The sequence below is a fragment of the Oncorhynchus mykiss genome, chromosome 4 (genome assembly GCF_057628025.1).
Source record: "Oncorhynchus mykiss isolate SJ-2025 chromosome 4, ASM5762802v1, whole genome shotgun sequence".
In the NCBI taxonomy this organism is placed as follows: domain Eukaryota; kingdom Metazoa; phylum Chordata; class Actinopteri; order Salmoniformes; family Salmonidae; genus Oncorhynchus; species Oncorhynchus mykiss.
Window position 1 is genome coordinate 7,987,501 of NC_143025.1, and position 16,958 is coordinate 8,004,458.

At 44.7% G+C, this 16,958-nt stretch overlaps 1 protein-coding gene across 2 annotated transcripts in view; it reads right to left on the minus strand.

Moving 5' to 3' along the window:
• Window positions 1–1,087: 1,087 nt before the first annotated feature.
• The window catches only part of LOC110521213 (disintegrin and metalloproteinase domain-containing protein 10), a 32,223-nt gene continuing 16,352 nt past the window's right edge, over window positions 1,088–16,958 (minus strand). For both annotated transcript variants that reach the window (XM_090231026.1, XM_090231027.1), the window contains exons 8-16: window positions 16,618–16,801; window positions 16,210–16,373; window positions 15,767–15,950; window positions 15,159–15,309; window positions 14,634–14,817; window positions 10,090–10,201; window positions 8,727–8,947; window positions 6,839–6,965; window positions 1,088–6,627 (exon numbers count right to left, since the gene is read on the minus strand). In XM_090231026.1, coding sequence (XP_090087152.1) covers window positions 6,395–6,627; window positions 6,839–6,965; window positions 8,727–8,947; window positions 10,090–10,201; window positions 14,634–14,817; window positions 15,159–15,309; window positions 15,767–15,950; window positions 16,210–16,373; window positions 16,618–16,801 — 1,560 coding nt within the window. In that variant the 3' untranslated portion in view covers window positions 1,088–6,394. The remainder of the gene's footprint in view (window positions 6,628–6,838; window positions 6,966–8,726; window positions 8,948–10,089; window positions 10,202–14,633; window positions 14,818–15,158; window positions 15,310–15,766; window positions 15,951–16,209; window positions 16,374–16,617; window positions 16,802–16,958) is intronic.

Genomic DNA, 16,958 nt, shown 5'->3' on the forward strand with positions numbered 1-16,958 from the left:
ACACTGCCAGGTCTCTGACCTCCTTCCTATAGGCCGTCTCATCGTTGTCGGTGATCAGGCCAACCATCGGTGTGTTGTCGCCAAACTTAATAACTGTTGGAGTCGTGCTTGGCCATGCAGTCATGGGTGAACAGGGAGTTTGGCGACAACACACCGATGGTTGGCCTGATCACCGACAACGATGAGACGGCCTATAGGAAGGAGGTCAGAGACCTGGCAGTGTGGTACAAGGACAACAACCTCTCCACAGGAGGGGACTAAGCACGCACCCCTGAGGGGCCCCCGTGTTGAGGATCAGCGTGGCAGATGTGTTGTTACCTACTCTTACCACCTGGGGGCGGCCCGTCAGGATGTCCAGGATCCAGTTGCAGAGGGAGGTGTTATGTCCCAGGGACCCTTAGCTTATTGCTGAGCTTTGAGGGCACTATGGTGTTGAACACAGAGCTGTAGTCAATGAACAGCATTCTCACATAGGTGTTCCTTTTGTGCAGGTGGGAAATGGCAGTGTGGAGTGCAATAGAGACTGCATCCTCTGTGGATCTGTTTGGGCGGTATGCAAATTGGAGTGGGTGTAGGGTTTCTGGGATGATGGTGCTGATGTGAGCCATGACCAGCCTTTCAAAGCACTTCATGGCTACAGACGTGAGTGCTACGGGTCGGTAGTCATTTAGGCTGGTTACCTTGGTGTTCTTGGGCACAGGGACGATGGTGGTCTGCTTGAAAACATGTAGGTATTACAGACTCAGTCGGAGACAGGTTGAAAATGTCAGTGAAGACACTTGCCAGTTGGTTTGTATTTATTTGATTATAGGCTCGAATAAACAAGAGTTAAATAGCCTCCTCTAGGATATGGATATCTAGGAGATCAATGTGGTTTTAGGGTTGAAAATATCTGGCCAGCTGCGCCCCATGACCAAATGTAACAAGCCTATAACTAAATAAATACATACAGCAAGCAGACGAGGCCAAAACTACTGTATTCACACTGAAATACCATAGTCCAAACCTGAATTACTGAAGAGAAATTACTATAAAAACACCAATAGAAGTAAATACAAATATTATTCAAGTAATAGTTTTAAACACATTTTTATACAGTGAATCAAATCCAATTTATTTTTGAACGAGTCTTTTAATTAATGCATTTAAAGTACTCCAAAAAAAAAAAAAAATTACAATAAAATGTTTTGAATTTCTTTAGTAAAAATGTTCGAAGTGAACAACAATGTTTGATACTGTATAAAACACAGTAAACATTAAAATCAGACAGCAGTTTTTTTTTATATTTTTTTAAACTTTTTAATCATGTGTTCTTTCGGGCCTAGATCTTCATTTCACCTAACACCATTTTTTTTCAACTCAATTTTGACATTTCAGTGCACGTAATACGTTTAGAACCTTCTTTATCACGAAAAAAAAAATTATAATAATAATTTAAAGAAACCATGCCTTAGGATAACTGACTTAAATGAAATGAGAATGAAGGAAACATTTAAGTCCATCACACTGACTTTTATTTTTATTTTTTTTTAACAATTTTCATGATGGTGGAGAATTAAAGTAAATTATATTTAAAACTAATCCCATTTCAACTAGCATAGATAACAGAACAACCCAGGGAGGTTGGTAAACACTTTCTTTAAAGGGTACCTACATAAGATGTTATAACACATTCATAAATCAGTGTGTAAGCATTTAATACATTATGTCTACTATGAAATACTTATGTACTGCTTATGAATGTTTTATGTACGGTTTATGAATGTTATAAAATACTTACGAAGGTTCCCTTCAAAAATCAAGTGTTACTGAGAAGGTTTTGAGGAGGGGATGTTTTGTTTCTGAACCGGTTTTCCTCGTTTTCAAAAATGTTGATTTTTATTTTCAAATTAAAAAAAAAACTCTTAAAATTCTCCAACTACTGTACAAGTTTACAGGAAAAAAAAGTCTGGCTTAGTGTACTGTGAGTGTGCTAGCTGGTCAGATATTTTCTTATTAAAACGGCTTCCTTCTCTTCAGAAAAACTTCATGATCAATTTAGCGACCAGTCTCCCAGTTATTCAGCAATGTGAAATACAGGATTCAATGGAAGACAGACAAGTGTCTAAGTCCCCAACAGAGTCCATTACCCTTCTCACAATACCGAGCTGAACCGAGCCAAACCAAGTTATACTGCCCTGGCCTGGTTACACATTAAACCATAGCTGCTGGAACCATGCTGGAAATGACCCAGAACAATACCGAGCTGAACCGAGCCAAACCAAGTTATACTGCCCTGGCCTGGTTACACATTAAACCATAGCTTCTGGAACCATGCTGGAAATGACCCAGAACAATACCGAGCTGAACCGAGCCAAACCAAGTTATACTGCCCTGGCCTGGTTACACATTAAACCATAACTGCTGGAACCATGCTGGAAATGACCCAGAACAGTATGGTTGGGCATGATAGTGTTGAAAAGAACAGATTTGACCCAGAACAGTATGGTTGAGGTCAGCATGATAGTGTTGAAAATAACAGATTTGACCCAGAACAGTATGGTTGGGGTCAGCATGATAGTGTTGAAAAGAACAGATTTGACCCAGAACAGTATGGTTGGGGTCAGCATGATAGTGTTGAAAAGAACAGATTTGACCCAGAACAGTATGGTTGGGGTCAGCATGATAGTGTTGAAAAGAACAGATTTGACCCAGAACAGTATGGTTGGGGTTAGCTTTGAAGATGTTTACGTGATCTAGGCTATGTTCCAAATCAACCCAGCCTACCATCTTTGTAGTATAAAAAGGGGCAGGAGTAAACCTAGTACTACTGTCTCATAGTCTCTATCTCCTCAAAAAACCTGACACTTCTATCCAAGGGAACCCCACATCTGTTTGTCTGGCCAACTCTTATGCAAAAAAAACAACAAAAAAAAAAAATCATAGTCAAATCACTGTTTGGCATGACAATTACCATAGGAGTTGGCCAGACAGCAGTAGTAGGTCTGGGACCAGGCTATGTGACGTCCATTCATCCATTCAAACTAGTGCATGGCTTTTAGAGACCTTCCTACTGGCTTTTCCTACATAGAAGGTAATGATAAAAAAAAAAGAAGATGTGACTCATTCATAAAATGATATGACTCGTTCGCCCACAAGTACAAAGACATGTATGGCACACCAATGTGAATGTAAAAAGCCCACAGTCTTCACCCCTGTAAAGGACACAGTGGAGCAACACAACAGGGTTGTCTTCATTAGGGCACACGGCAGAAAACGGTGTTCAAAACATTTTGTAACGGGAAAAAAAACGAAAATGAACGTTTCTTTTTTTTAAAACAAATCCAGGTAGGCCCTTCCGTGTTGCAGTCCGTTTTCTTCCGTTTGATGCCTAATGAACCCAATCCAGGCCTCCACACACATTGTTGCAGGATGGAAGACCACTCAATCCAGATTCTAGCTCTATACATAGTGTTAGTGTTAGTTTGAAAGTGCCACCATCTTGGAATAACTCCTCCCCCTGCTGTCTGTACTACAGACCCAAACTAGTCAACACCAGCTATCATTGGCAAGTTATCGGTTGTGATCAATTACGTAACAGACAATTTTGTACAGACCTTTTGTCAAATCAACCGTAGTCATATTTAAAAATAAAAAATAAAAATCATGACTCCATGCCCACATTGAAAATGAACAGTTTGATATCAATTGTACTCAATGTTTTTTTTTTTTTTTGTTCATCCATTCTGGAATTGTTTTTGTATTTATTTTCCACACTCACATAAACCTAGCAATTTGAAACTATTAATGCACTCCGTACTAAAGTAAGTGTATGTCCGAAATGGCACCCTAAACCCTATATAGTGCACTACTTTTGACCAGGGTGCATAGGGCTAAATAGTGAATAGGGTGCCATTTTGAATGATAAAATGTCTCTTAAAAAAATAAAAAATAAAACGCATCACTGACCTAATATAACAGGCAGAATCATCAGCTTTCCGTTAGTGGTTATTTGTTCTATTCTTCTGCATCAAAACATATCAAGAAAAATAAGAAGTGTGTAAAAACTACAAATTAAAGTTCCCTTTCCTTTCTTTCCCCTGATTCTTCTATCCCGAATCATTACATCGTGACGTCATCGGAACATGTCTTTACACCGTGATGTCATCAGAACAAGTCGTTACATCGTGATGTCATCGTGACGTGATCAGAACAAGTCTTTACATCATGATGTCATCAGAACAAGCCGTTACATCGTGATGTCATCGTGACGTGATCAGAACAAGTCGTTACATCGTGATGTCATCGTGACGTCATTGGAACAAGTCGTTACATCGTGATGTCATCGTGACGTGATCAGAACAAGTCGTTACATCGTGATGTCATCGTGACGTGATCAGAACAAGTCGTTACATCATGATGTCATCAGAACAAGCCGTTACATCGTGATGTCATCGTGACGTGATCAGAACAAGTCGTTACATCGTGATGTCATCGTGACGTGATCAGAACAAGTCGTTACATCGTGATGTCATCGTGACGTGATCAGAACAAGTCGTTACATCATGATGTCATCAGAACAAGTCGTTACATCATGATGTCATCAGAACAAGTCGTTACATCGTGATGTCATCATGACGCGATCGGAACAAGTCATTAATCATGTCATCATGACGCAATCAGAACAAGTCGTTACCCGATGAAGAGATGAGGGAGATCTCGAAAGTCACAAAAGGTCAAAAGGTGAGAAGTAGTGGGAAAATGGTGGTGACCTTTTTGTTCGATCCTTGGAACCTAGCATCTAGCAACCGGACCCTAAACACAACGCCATAGAGAATTCCATCCATGTGATTCCATCACTGCAGTAAAAGAAGAACTTGATTGGTGAAATGCTGTCCATTTACTATTGCAGCTATCTTCATTTGTGTTACTGTCCTGAGAGTACAGTACTAACCCAAAAACACAGTAAAGAATCATTCGTACATTTACAGTAGAAGAAATAGTTTAGTTTTTTCACTTATGTTACACTGAAATCTGTACAAATCACATGCAGAAGACAGTCAGTCTCTACATGGAGAAACCAAGAGGAGAGCTTCGTCTCTTTTCCCAGTTTTGTTGGAAACGTTGTGTTTTAGCAAATCCCCTCCGAGTGTTTTTCACGTCATTTCCTGGCTACTACGGCCGACAAAACATTTCAACCAACCAGGAGCCACAGATCACGTGGGTGTTCTCACTCAAAGAGGAGGTACTTTACAAAGCGAAACAAAAAACATGACCGAAGGTAGTAAAGCTACACGTGATGAAACCGTTCCATTCCTCCACTCGTTGGCACTCCATTGAAAGAAAGATTTGGTGGGAAAAAGAGGCAGACCGAAGACCTACTGCGCATTGGAAATGGCCAATGGTCACTTCCACTCCACAAAAAAATTTAAAAAATGGTGGATGGTCACTTCCACTCCACAAAACAAAACAAAATGGTGGATGTTCACTTCCACTCCACAAAACAAAATGGTGGGTGGATGGTCACTTCCACTCCACAAAACAAAATGGTGGATGTTCACTTCCACTCCACAAAACAAAATGGTGGATGGTCACTTCCACTCCACAAAACAAAACAAAATGGTGGATGTTCACTTCCACTCCACAAAACGGTGGATGGTCACTTCCACTCCACAAAACAAAATGGTGGATGGTCACTTCCACTCCACAAAAAAAAAAAAAAAATGGTGGTTGGTCACTTCCACTCCACAAGAAAAAAAAATGGTGGATGGTCAAACAAAATGACTGATGCTGGATTCCACTGCACATAGAGAGCCACAGAAAACAAGACTGAAGAGGTCAGCCGTGCTGCAGGCTCTAGTCAGTGGTGGTCGTTTGAGCGGGGGGGAGGGGGTCCATTTATTCTCACTTTCTCAACTCTGTTTTGTTTGTACATGGAGGGTATGAGGATGGTAAAACAACCAGTTTAGGCCGTTCTTTGGAAGGACTGAAGCAAGTGTTTTATCCTACTGTTAGGTGTAAACCGGTGGGATTCGAACCCAGGTCCTCCCACGTGGCAACCCAACACCTTAACCATTAGACCAAGAGGAAATCCAACAACAAAAAAACGTGTAAAAACTAAAGTGTGATTCCCTTTCGCCTTGATTCCATCGATCCCAATCAAGAAAAAGCTAAGAAAATCCTGTTGATCTAAATGGTTAGGACGTCAGAGTCCCACCCTGGAGACCCGGATTAAAATCCCACAAATCGGTTCAAATCCCAGTCCCACCAGTTACATAGATAGGCACGTGGAGGAGCCAAGGCAAGGAGCAGTCGATGGAAGGAGCAGCGGACCTAGCGGTCCCACCCCGAGCGGTCCCACCCCGAGCGGTCCCACCCCGAGCGGTCCCACCCCGAGCCCCAGTGTCTCAACAGCTCAGCGTCTCATCTGACCCATCTGGTAGTTTTCTCTAGGCTGGCCCTGGCTGCGGTGATGCCTCTGAGGCTGGGGTTGTGGCTGGGCCTGGCGTGAGGGCTGCTGCCGCTGGCCTCCGGAGACTGGGTGGTGCTGGCCGTGATCTCCACCTCCGTGGTGGGACTGGGACTGGTGCACCTGGGCGTCTCGGGCGTCCCGTGCGTGCTGCTGGGCTCTCCTCCTCTTTAGCGTGCCTGGTGTCGAGGGGGGGAGACGGATTAGTTCACAACCTATCAACAGCTCGTCTGCTCCACTTCCCAAATCGTCTGAAGGTTTGTAACGCACCCCAACAAAACGACCACAGAGAGGAAAACAAGACTAAGTAAACAGTATGTCCATTGAGAAGACCGGCTCCTATCTCCAGTGGTTTGGGTGGGAGAGCTGGGTGTGACGACAGACACTCACCTGGTAGTGGTTTGGGTGGAGGCAGTTTGGGATTGCTGGAAGGGGTGTGGACACTACAGATCTTAATGAAGCCAGCCATCAACATGATCAAAGCGATGCCCATCAACAACACTGCCCACCAGTGAGCCTGGAATTAGAAAATGGAAAACACAGATTACATTTAATGGTATATAGTGACATCTACTGCAGTGGTTCCAAACCTAAAAAAAAAAAAAAAAAAACGTGTCACACCTTGATGGGATAAACATTTCTGTGGCTCAAAAACTTTCCCAAATAATTTATTTTGGTTTTAAATTACCTCCAATCTCATCTTGATCCATATTGCAAAGTTCTTATTTTCTGTGACAAACACTGTCACACATAGAACCGTGTGACATTTCATGTATTGTCTGAGCCGGTGCTCCCAAGTCAACATGGCATGCACATTCCACAGGTCACATTTATAATTGAGTGTACATAAAATATAATAAAGGGCCAGCTGTGCCACCAGAGACTCTGGGTTCGCGCCCGGGCTCTGTCGTAACCGGCCGCGACCGGGAGGTCCGTGGGGCGACGCACAATTGGCCTAGCGTCGTCCGGGTTAGGGAGGGGTTGGTCGGTAGGGATGTCCTTGTCTCATCGCGCACCAGCGACTCCTGTGGCGGGCCGGGTGCAGTGCGCGCTAACCAAGGTTGCCAGGTGCACGGTGTTTCCTCCGACACATTGTTGCGGCTGGCTTCCGGGTTGGATGCGCGCTGTGTTAAGAAGCAGTGCGGCTTGGTTGGGTTGTGTATCGGAGGACGCATGACTTTCAACCTTCGTCTCTCCCGGGCCCGTACGGGAGTTGTAGCGATGAGACAAGATAGTAGCTACTAAACAATTGGATACGACGAAATTGGGGAGAAAACGGGGTAAAAAAAATTTGCATTTAAAAAAATAAAATAAAATATAATTATATATATATATACAGTGCCTTGCGAAAGTATTCGGCCCCCTTGAACTTTGCAACCTTTTGCCACATTTCAGGCTTCAAACATAAAGATATAAAACTGTATTTTTTTGTGAAGAATCAACAACAAGTGGGACACAATCATGAAGGAGTGGAAGTGGAACGACATTTCTTGGATATTTCAAACTTTTTTAACAAATCAAAAACTGAAAAATTGGGCGTGCAAAATTACTCAGCCCCCTTAAGTTAATACTTTGTAGCGCCACCTTTTGCTGCGATTACAGCTGTAAGTCGCTTGGGGTATGTCTCTATCCGTTTTGCACATCGAGAGACTTTTTATATATAAATAAAACAAGATTAGGATAAGTTTCGTGGTTTACGTGAGAGTTCCCCAAGGCACGCCATGGTCAACCTTTACATCGGTTGACCATAATACCCTTTTTTTCACACCAACCTGACCAGTACTGTGCTTGTGCTGATACCTCCTTTACTATACAATATGGTGTATACAGAACCAGGCCAGTGCAGTGAAAATGGTATGATATTAAAATACAATGTGAGTCAAGTCAGCAACGACACATAACAGATGTTCTCATAGAGCTCAGGGTTGAAGAGTCGGTCAGTAAGCTGCGTACCACTATCCACTCTGCAATGTTCTCATAGAGCTCAGGGTTGAAGAGTTGGTCAGTAAGCTACGTACCACTATCCACTCTGCAATGTTCTCATAGAGCTCAGGGTTGAAGAGTTGGTCAGTAAGCTACGTACCACTATCCACTCTGCAATGTTCTCATAGAGCTCAGGGTTGAAGAGTTGGTCAGTAAGCTACGTACCACTATCCACTCTGCAATGTTCTCATAGAGCTCAGGGTTGAAGAGTTGGTCAGTAAGCTACGTACCACTATCCACTCTGCAATGTTCTCATAGAGCTCAGGGTTGAAGAGTCGGTCAGTAAGCTACGTACCACTATCCACTCTGCAATGTTCTCATAGAGCTCAGGGTTGAAGATGGCCTTCTTCAGTCTGGCCAGAGGGCCGTCCGCGTCCACCAGCCGACACCTCATGAACACGTCACAGTAGCCCTTGAAGTCGTTGCAGGGAGACCCCGCGGGCAGCGTGGTGACTTTCTTATTGAAGAACCGGGCCAGCTTCTCTGAACCCGTACTGCTGCAGGTGTTGGGGTTCACTGCAACGTGAGAGAATCACAGGAGTCAATAATAATAATGTCATATTTTATAAAGCTATTCATTACAAAAATAATCTCGAAGAGCTTTAAACATTGTCTTACAATGTAGCGATCATACAAGCTGGCAGGTAAGATTGAACAATTCAAGAAAATGTTCCTGTTTTTTCCCCAGAAATACTTGATTGGACAATTCCCAAAATCACGAGGGAATCCTCCAACCGAGATTTCTGAAACACCCAGGAACGTTTGGAAAGTATCTAGAACGTAGCTAAACCTGTAAAGGACATAATACAATTCCAATATAAGTCCTAAAACGACATGAACGTCAGGAGGGGACCGACCGTGAGGACGTGGTAACAGGAGGGGACCGACCGTGAGGACGTGGTAACAGGAGGGGACCGACCGCGAGGGCGTGGTGTCAGGAGGGGACCGACCGCGAGGGCGTGGTGTCAGGAGGGGACCGGCCGCGAGGGCGTGGTGTCAGGAGGGGACCGACCGCGAGGGCGTGGTGTCAGGAGGGGACCGACCGTGAGGGCGTGGTGTCAGGAGGGGACCGACCGTGAGGGCGTGGTGTCAGGAGGGGACCGACCGTGAGGGCGTGGTGTCAGGAGGGGACCGACCGTGAGGGCGTGGTGTCAGGAGGGGACCGACCGTGAGGACGTGGTGTCAGGAGGGGACCGACCGTGAGGACGTGGTAACAGGAGGGGACCGACCGTGAGGACGTGGTAACAGGAGGGGACCGACCGTGAGGACGTGGTAACAGGAGGGGACCGACCGTGAGGACGTGGTAACAGGAGGGGACCGACCGTGAGGACGTGGTAACAGGAGGGGACCGACCGTGAGGACGTGGTGTCAGGAGGGGACCGACCATGAGGACATGATGTCAGGAGGGGACCAACCGTGAGGACGTGGTAACAGGAGGGGACCGACCGCGAGGACGTGGTAACAGGAGGGGACCGACCGCGAGGACGTGATGTCAGGAGGGGACCGACCGTGAGGACGTGGTAACAGGAGGGGACCGACCGTGAGGACGTGGTAACAGGAGGGGACCGACCGTGAGGACGTGGTAACAGGAGGGGACCGACCGCGAGGACGTGGTAACAGGAGGGGACCGACCCCGAGGACGTGGTAACAGGACTCACTTTTCTCACTACAGCAAACGTGGCACAGCTCGTCAGTCTCGTCCTTGCCCTCCACGCTGGCACAGGTACAGACCTCCAGACCATACTTCTCACAGATGGAGCCAGAACAGCCCTGGAGGAGGAGCCAATAGAAGGGATGAGATATCATGTGACATTTTAGTCATTTATCCAGAGCGACTTACAGTTTAATGCATTTAGCTTAGCTAGGTGGGACAACCACGTCACATTTATAGTAAGTAAAAAAAAATCTCTCAATAAAAGTAGCTAATGTCATGGAAATATTGAATCAAATATTTCCCAGATACCGGCGCTTGTGAATTCAAATAGACTTTATTACAGAGAGTAACAAAGCCGAGCAATTCCATGGAAGAACTGACTCTCCATTCTTAGTACTTGGCTTTTATACAGTTTCACCCTTACATAACATTGTCAATCCACTGTATGAATCGTGTTGTCATGCTTGGTTTCCGTTCCCTTATTGGCTCAGACATTGGGGCATAGATTCTATTGGTGGCGTGACATGCACACTCCTACTGCAGGTCTAATGGTGCCTATAACTGACTAGCTAATGTTCCCGTCTAAAGATCTTCACAAGTTCAGGCCGGCGTTATCTACGTTTGATTAAAACCATGTGCATGTCCAGTAGCCTTCACAAGATCAGATATGGCCCAGACCAGTCACGTCTGGTTGGTCTACCTTGCTTCATCCACACGGATTCTGCTTACGTTCTGTTTTTTTTACATGTCTAATATTTAAACTTATATAGATTCTTCTTTCTACTTCAAAGAGAACAGTATAGGTACTGAAAATCACCCGATGACTGAAAATTCTCTAACACTAATTAGCAAAGTCAGAGCTAGTAGGAAAATACATCCCTTTTATTTCCCTGTGAGGAAAATTAATGTGTGGGGACTGATTGGACAAGACACAGATAAACATAGCAAACAACATTCCCAGTAAAAATGAGAGGCATTCCATTCTATTAGAAATAAAAACAGTGCAGGTCAGAGCAGAGCAGATTCTAGGCTGAGTTGAGGATCCTGGTATACGTTGGCACAAAGCTAGACGATAGGTTTACACACTACAGGTAGCCAGGTACAGTTGAAGTCGGAAGTTTACATACACCTTAGCCAAATACATTTAAACTCAGTTTCACAATTCCTGACATTTAATCCAAGTAAAAATTCCCTGTTTTAGGGAAGTTAGGATCACCACTTTATTTTAAGAATGTGCAGGATAATAGTACAGTCATGGCCAAAACTTTTGAGAACGACACAAATATTGATTCACACAAAGTCTGCTGCCTCAGTGTCTTTAGATATTTTTGTCAGATGTTACTATGGAATACTGAAGTATAATTACAAATATTTCATAAGTGTCAAAGGCTTTTGTTGACAAATACATTAAGTTGATACAAAGAGTCAATATTTGCAGTGTTGAACCTTGTTTTTCAAGGCCTCTGCAATCCACCCTGGTATCATCATCATCATCAAATGTATTTATAAAGCCCTTTTTACATCAGCCGATGTCACAAAGTGCTGTACAGAAACAGTCTGTTATGGAAAGAGCAGGTGTCCTAATGTTTTGTACACTCAGTATATGTTGTGTATACAAGGTCATTCCCACAGAAAACTGCAGAGGGAAGCAGCACCACTCATCAGACTCCATTGTGAGACGCCTCACAGAGGATATTCAACCATAATTGCAAATCCAAGATCTCAATATCTTGGCATGCTGTCAATTAACTTCTGGGCCACATCCTGAGTGATGGCAGCCCATTATTGCATAATCAATGCTTGGAGTTTGTCAGAATTTGTGGGTTTTTGTTTGTCCACCCGCCTCTTGAGGATTGACCACAAGTCTGGGGAGTTTCCTGGCCATGGACCCAAAATATTGATGTTTTGTTCCCCGAGCCACTTAGTTATCACCTTTGCCTTATGGCAAGGTGCTCCATCATGCTGGAAAAGGCATTGTTCGTCACCAAACTGTTCCTGGATAGTTGGGAGAAGTTGCTCTCGGAAGATGTGTTGGTACCATTCTTTATTCATGGCTGTGTTCTTAGGCAAAATTGTGAGTGAGTCCACTCCCTTGGCTGAGAAGCAACCCCACACATGAATGGTCTCAGGATGCTTTACTGTTGGCATGACACAGGACTGATGGTAGCGCTCACCTTGTCTTCTCTGGACAAGCTTTTTTCCGGATGCCCCAAACAATGGGAAGGGGGATTCATCAGAATATCAGTCTGTCCCTGATGTTTTTCCTGGAGAGAAGTGGCTTCTTTGCTGCCATTCTTGGCACCAGGCCATCCTCCAAAAGTCTTCGCCTCACTGTGCGTGCAGATGCACTCACACCTGCCTGCTGCCATTCCTGAGCAAGCTCTGTACTGGTGGTGCCCAGATTCCGCAGCTGAATCAACTTTAGGAGACGGTCCTGGCGCTTGCTAGACTTTCTTAGGCGCCCTGAAGCCTTCTTCACAACAATTGAACCGCTCTCCTTGAAGTTTTTGATTATGCGATAAATGGTTGATTTAGGTGCAATCTTACTGGCAGCAATATCCTTGCCTGTGAAGCCCTTTTTGTGCAAAGCAATGATGACGGCACGTGTTCCCTTGCAGGTAACCATGGTTGACAGAGGAAGAACAATGATTTCAAGCACCACCCTCCTTTTGAAGCTTCCAGTCTGTTATTCAAACTCAATCAGCATGACAGAGTGATCTCCAGCCTTGCCCTCGTCAACACTCACACTTGTGTTAACGAGAGAATCACTGACATGATGTCAGCTGGTCCTTTTGTGGCAGGGCTGAAATGCAGTGGAAATGTTTTTTTGGTGGATTCAGTTCATTTGCATGGCAAAGAGGGACTTTGCAATTCATCTGATCACTCTTCATAACATTCTGCAGTATATGCAAATTGCCATCATACAAACTGAGGCAGCAGACTGTGAAAATTAATATTTGTGTCATTCTCAAAACTTTTGGCCAAAACTGTAGACAGAATGATTTATTTCAGCTTTTATTACTTTCATCACATTCCCAGTGGGTCAGAAGTTTACATACACTCAATTAGTATTTGGTAGCATTACCTTTAAATTGTTTAATTTGGGACAAACGTTTCGGGTAGCCTTCCACAAGCTTCCCACAATAAGTTGGTTGAATTTTGGCCCATTCCTCCTTACAGAGCTGGTGTAACTGAGTCAGGTTTGTAGGCCTCCTTGCTCGCACACACATTTTCAGTTCTGCCCACAGATATTTTATAGGATTGAGGTCAGGGTTTTGTGATGGCTACTCCAATACCTTGACTTTGTTGTCCTTCAGTCATTTTGCCACAACTTTGGAAGTATGCTTGGGGTCATTGTCCATTTGGAATACCCATTTGCGACCAAGCTTTAACTTCCTGACTGATATCTTGAGATGTTTTTTCAATATATCCACATAATGTTCCTCCCTCATGATGCCTATTTTGTGAAGTGCACCAGTCCCTCCCTGCAGCAAAGCACCCCCACAACATGATGCTGCGGATTTATTTGCACGTTTCACACCAAAGTACGTACATCTCAAGGACACAGAGTCGCTTCTCCTTCCTGAGCGGTATGACGGCTTCGTGGTCCCATGGTGTTTATACTTGCGTACTATTGTTTGTACAGATGAACGTGGTACCTTCAGGCATTTGTAAATTACTCCCAAGGATGAACCAGACTTGTGGAGGTCTACAATTTTTTTCTGAGGTCTTGGCTGATTTCTTTTGATTTTTCCATGATGTCAAGAGGTATTTAGTTTGAAGGTAGGCCTTGAAATACATCCACAGGTACACCTCCAATTGAGTCAAATGATGTCAATTAGCCTATCAGAAGCTTCTTAAGCCATGACATAATTTTCTGGAATTTTCCAAGCTGTTTAAAGGCACAGTCAACTTAGTGTATTGTATGTAAACTTCTGACCCACTGGAATTGTGATACAGTGAATTATAAGTGAAATTGTCTGTCTGTAAACAATTGTTGGAAAAATTACATGTGTCATGCACAAAGTATATGTCCTAACTGACTTACCAAAACTCTAGTTTGTTAACAAGAAATTTGTGGAGTGGTTGAAAAACAAGTTTTAATGACCACAAACTAAGTGTATGTAAACTTCTGACTTCAACTGTATGTAACTAAACACTACAGGTAGCCAGGTATGTAACTACACGCTACAGGTAGCCAGGTATTTAACTACAGGTAGCCAGGTATTTAACTACAGGTAGCCAGGTATTTAACTACACGCTACAGGTAGCCAGGTATTTAACTACACGCTACAGGTAGCCAGGTATGTAACTACACGCTACAGGTAGCCAGGTATTTAACTACATGCTACAGGTAGCCAGGTATTTAACTACACGCTACAGGTAGCCAGGTATTTAACTACACGCTACAGGTAGCCAGGTATTTAACTACACGCTACAGGTAGCCAGGTATTTAACTACACGCTACAGGTAGCCTGGTATTTAACTACACGCTACAGGTAGCCAGGTATTTAACTACACGCTACAGGTAGCCTGGTATCCACTCACCCCGTTGAGGCACACTTGAGTTTCTCCGTGGCAGGCGGTGAAGTTGGCCTTGGGTTCAGAGGTGGGGCACTGGGCCGTACCCCCGTTACACATGCCCTGATGAGCACACTCAGACTCCTCACGACACTTCTCATTCCGGCCCTTATAGTAGCACTCAGGAGTGCAGCACGGGCCCTGGCTGGGACTGGGGGAGGGAAAGACATAAGGCTTCAATATTTATTATGGAAAATACATAATTTGACAGAAAACAACAAAATTACAGAAATAAGCCTCCGCACACGTCAATTTTAGTAATTTAATTACAATGACATTTGTAAGAAACTAAGCGTCTTATTTCCTCAGTTTGAGTCCCTTATCTTCCTGGACGACAGCTACCCTGTCAGGTTAACTTCCTGGACGACAGCTACCCTGTCAGGTTAACTTCCTGGACGACAGCTACCCTGTCAGGTTAACTTCCTGGACCACAGCTACCCTGTCAGGTTAACTTCCTGGACCACAGCTACTCTGTCGGTTGGGCTATCTTACCTGCAGACTTTGTTGGGTTTTAATTTACACTTCCTGTTGTCAGGTTGGTCGGCGTCATAGCAACACTGGTCTCTGCACTGATCGCTGTATCCACAGTCACACTCCTCCCCTGGCTCCACTAACCCATTACCACAGATGGGCTGGCCTGACTCTGTAGGGGGAGGGAGGCAGAAAGACCACATACACATTACGAAATGACATTCATAATAACACATATGATCTTTAATGAAGTGTAGAATTTCTAAAACTTTCCCAAAATTCCAGGGCTTTCCAAAAATCCTGCTTGAAGAAATGTTACGGAATTCTACAACCAATCTTAATCTAACACAGCAGTGGAAACGTACCGACAAATTAGCTTCAAATGCCATAGAGAGCAGAGGAAACATACCGACAAACTAGCTTCAAATGCCATAGAGAGCAGAGGAAACATACCGACAAACTAGCTTCAAATGCCATAGAGAGCAGAGGAAACATACCGACAAACTAGCTTCAAATGCCATAGAGAGCAGAGGAAACATACCGACAAATTAGCTTCAAATGCCATAGAGAGCAGAGGAAACATACCGACAAACTAGCTTCAAATGCCATAGACAGCAGAGGAAACATACCGACAAAGCAGCTTCCCCTCTTCTTCTCCAGGACCTGGCTGATGTTCCTGACGCTACAGACGGAGAACTTGTTGTTGTTGAGCTTGTCTCCTGATGTGGCCCGGGCGTACATGATGTAGTTCCCCTTCTCCTTCTTATCCTGGGTCTTCGACTCCCCTGGGGTGCACTCTGACCCCGAGTCATGCTGCGGTTACAAACAAAACACACACACACACACACACACACACACACACACACACACAGTGAGAGAGAGAGAGGGGAGGGGGGGAGAGAGTGAGAGTGAGTGAGTGAGAAGAGAGAGAGACACACAAAGAGAGAGCGAGAGAGACAGACAGACACAGAGAGAACGAGAGAGAGAGAGACAGACAGACCATTGCAGGTCCGGATGAAGTTTTGCTGTATTCCATGCATTTACCATCAGAAGGCTAGATTATCTAACTCACCGGCGAGCCAAAGTTGTGTCCCACCTCGTGGGCAAAGGTGATGTGTGAGACCTTCGGAGGGACGTGGGAGGCGTAGTTCTGAACAGTGATGATGCCGGTATTCAGGGACTTCTTCTTCCCGTCAGAGTACAGCTTACTCTTCTCACAGATCCCTCCAGAACTCCCTGTGGACACACAGACAGACAGGTATTAGTGAGGGTCAGTCCATCTCTCCAGAACTCCCTGTGGACAGACAGACAGGTATGAGTGGGAGATGGTCCATCTCTCCAGAACTCCCTGTGGACAGGCAGACAGGTTTTAGTGAAGGACGGTCCATCCCTTCAAGACCCATAATGCATCACAAATAGTTTTGGAGCGCCATGGTCTTCGCAAATGAGCCAGACAGGACCAGTAATTGTGTGTCAGTACCTGCAGGAGCTCCAACCCAGGCCAGACCCAGCACACCATCATCAAAGTCCCTGTCAGTGAAGACGTAGGCCAGACAGTAGTCGTCGTGGTTCTGCTCAGAGTTCAGCTCCAGGAACTTCTCCACGCCAATGTTAGCGAAGCGGAACGGGTTGGACCGGTCCCGCTCATCTGTAGTAGTGTTGATCTGGAGCAGGAAATGGCCACATGTTAGACATATAACAGGAAGTGGAAACAGGAAGTGATGTCACACCAGACAATAGAAAGTACAACAGGAAGTGGTGACTGGAAGTGGCATCATGACAGACAAACAGGATGCGGTAACAGGAAGTGACATCACTACA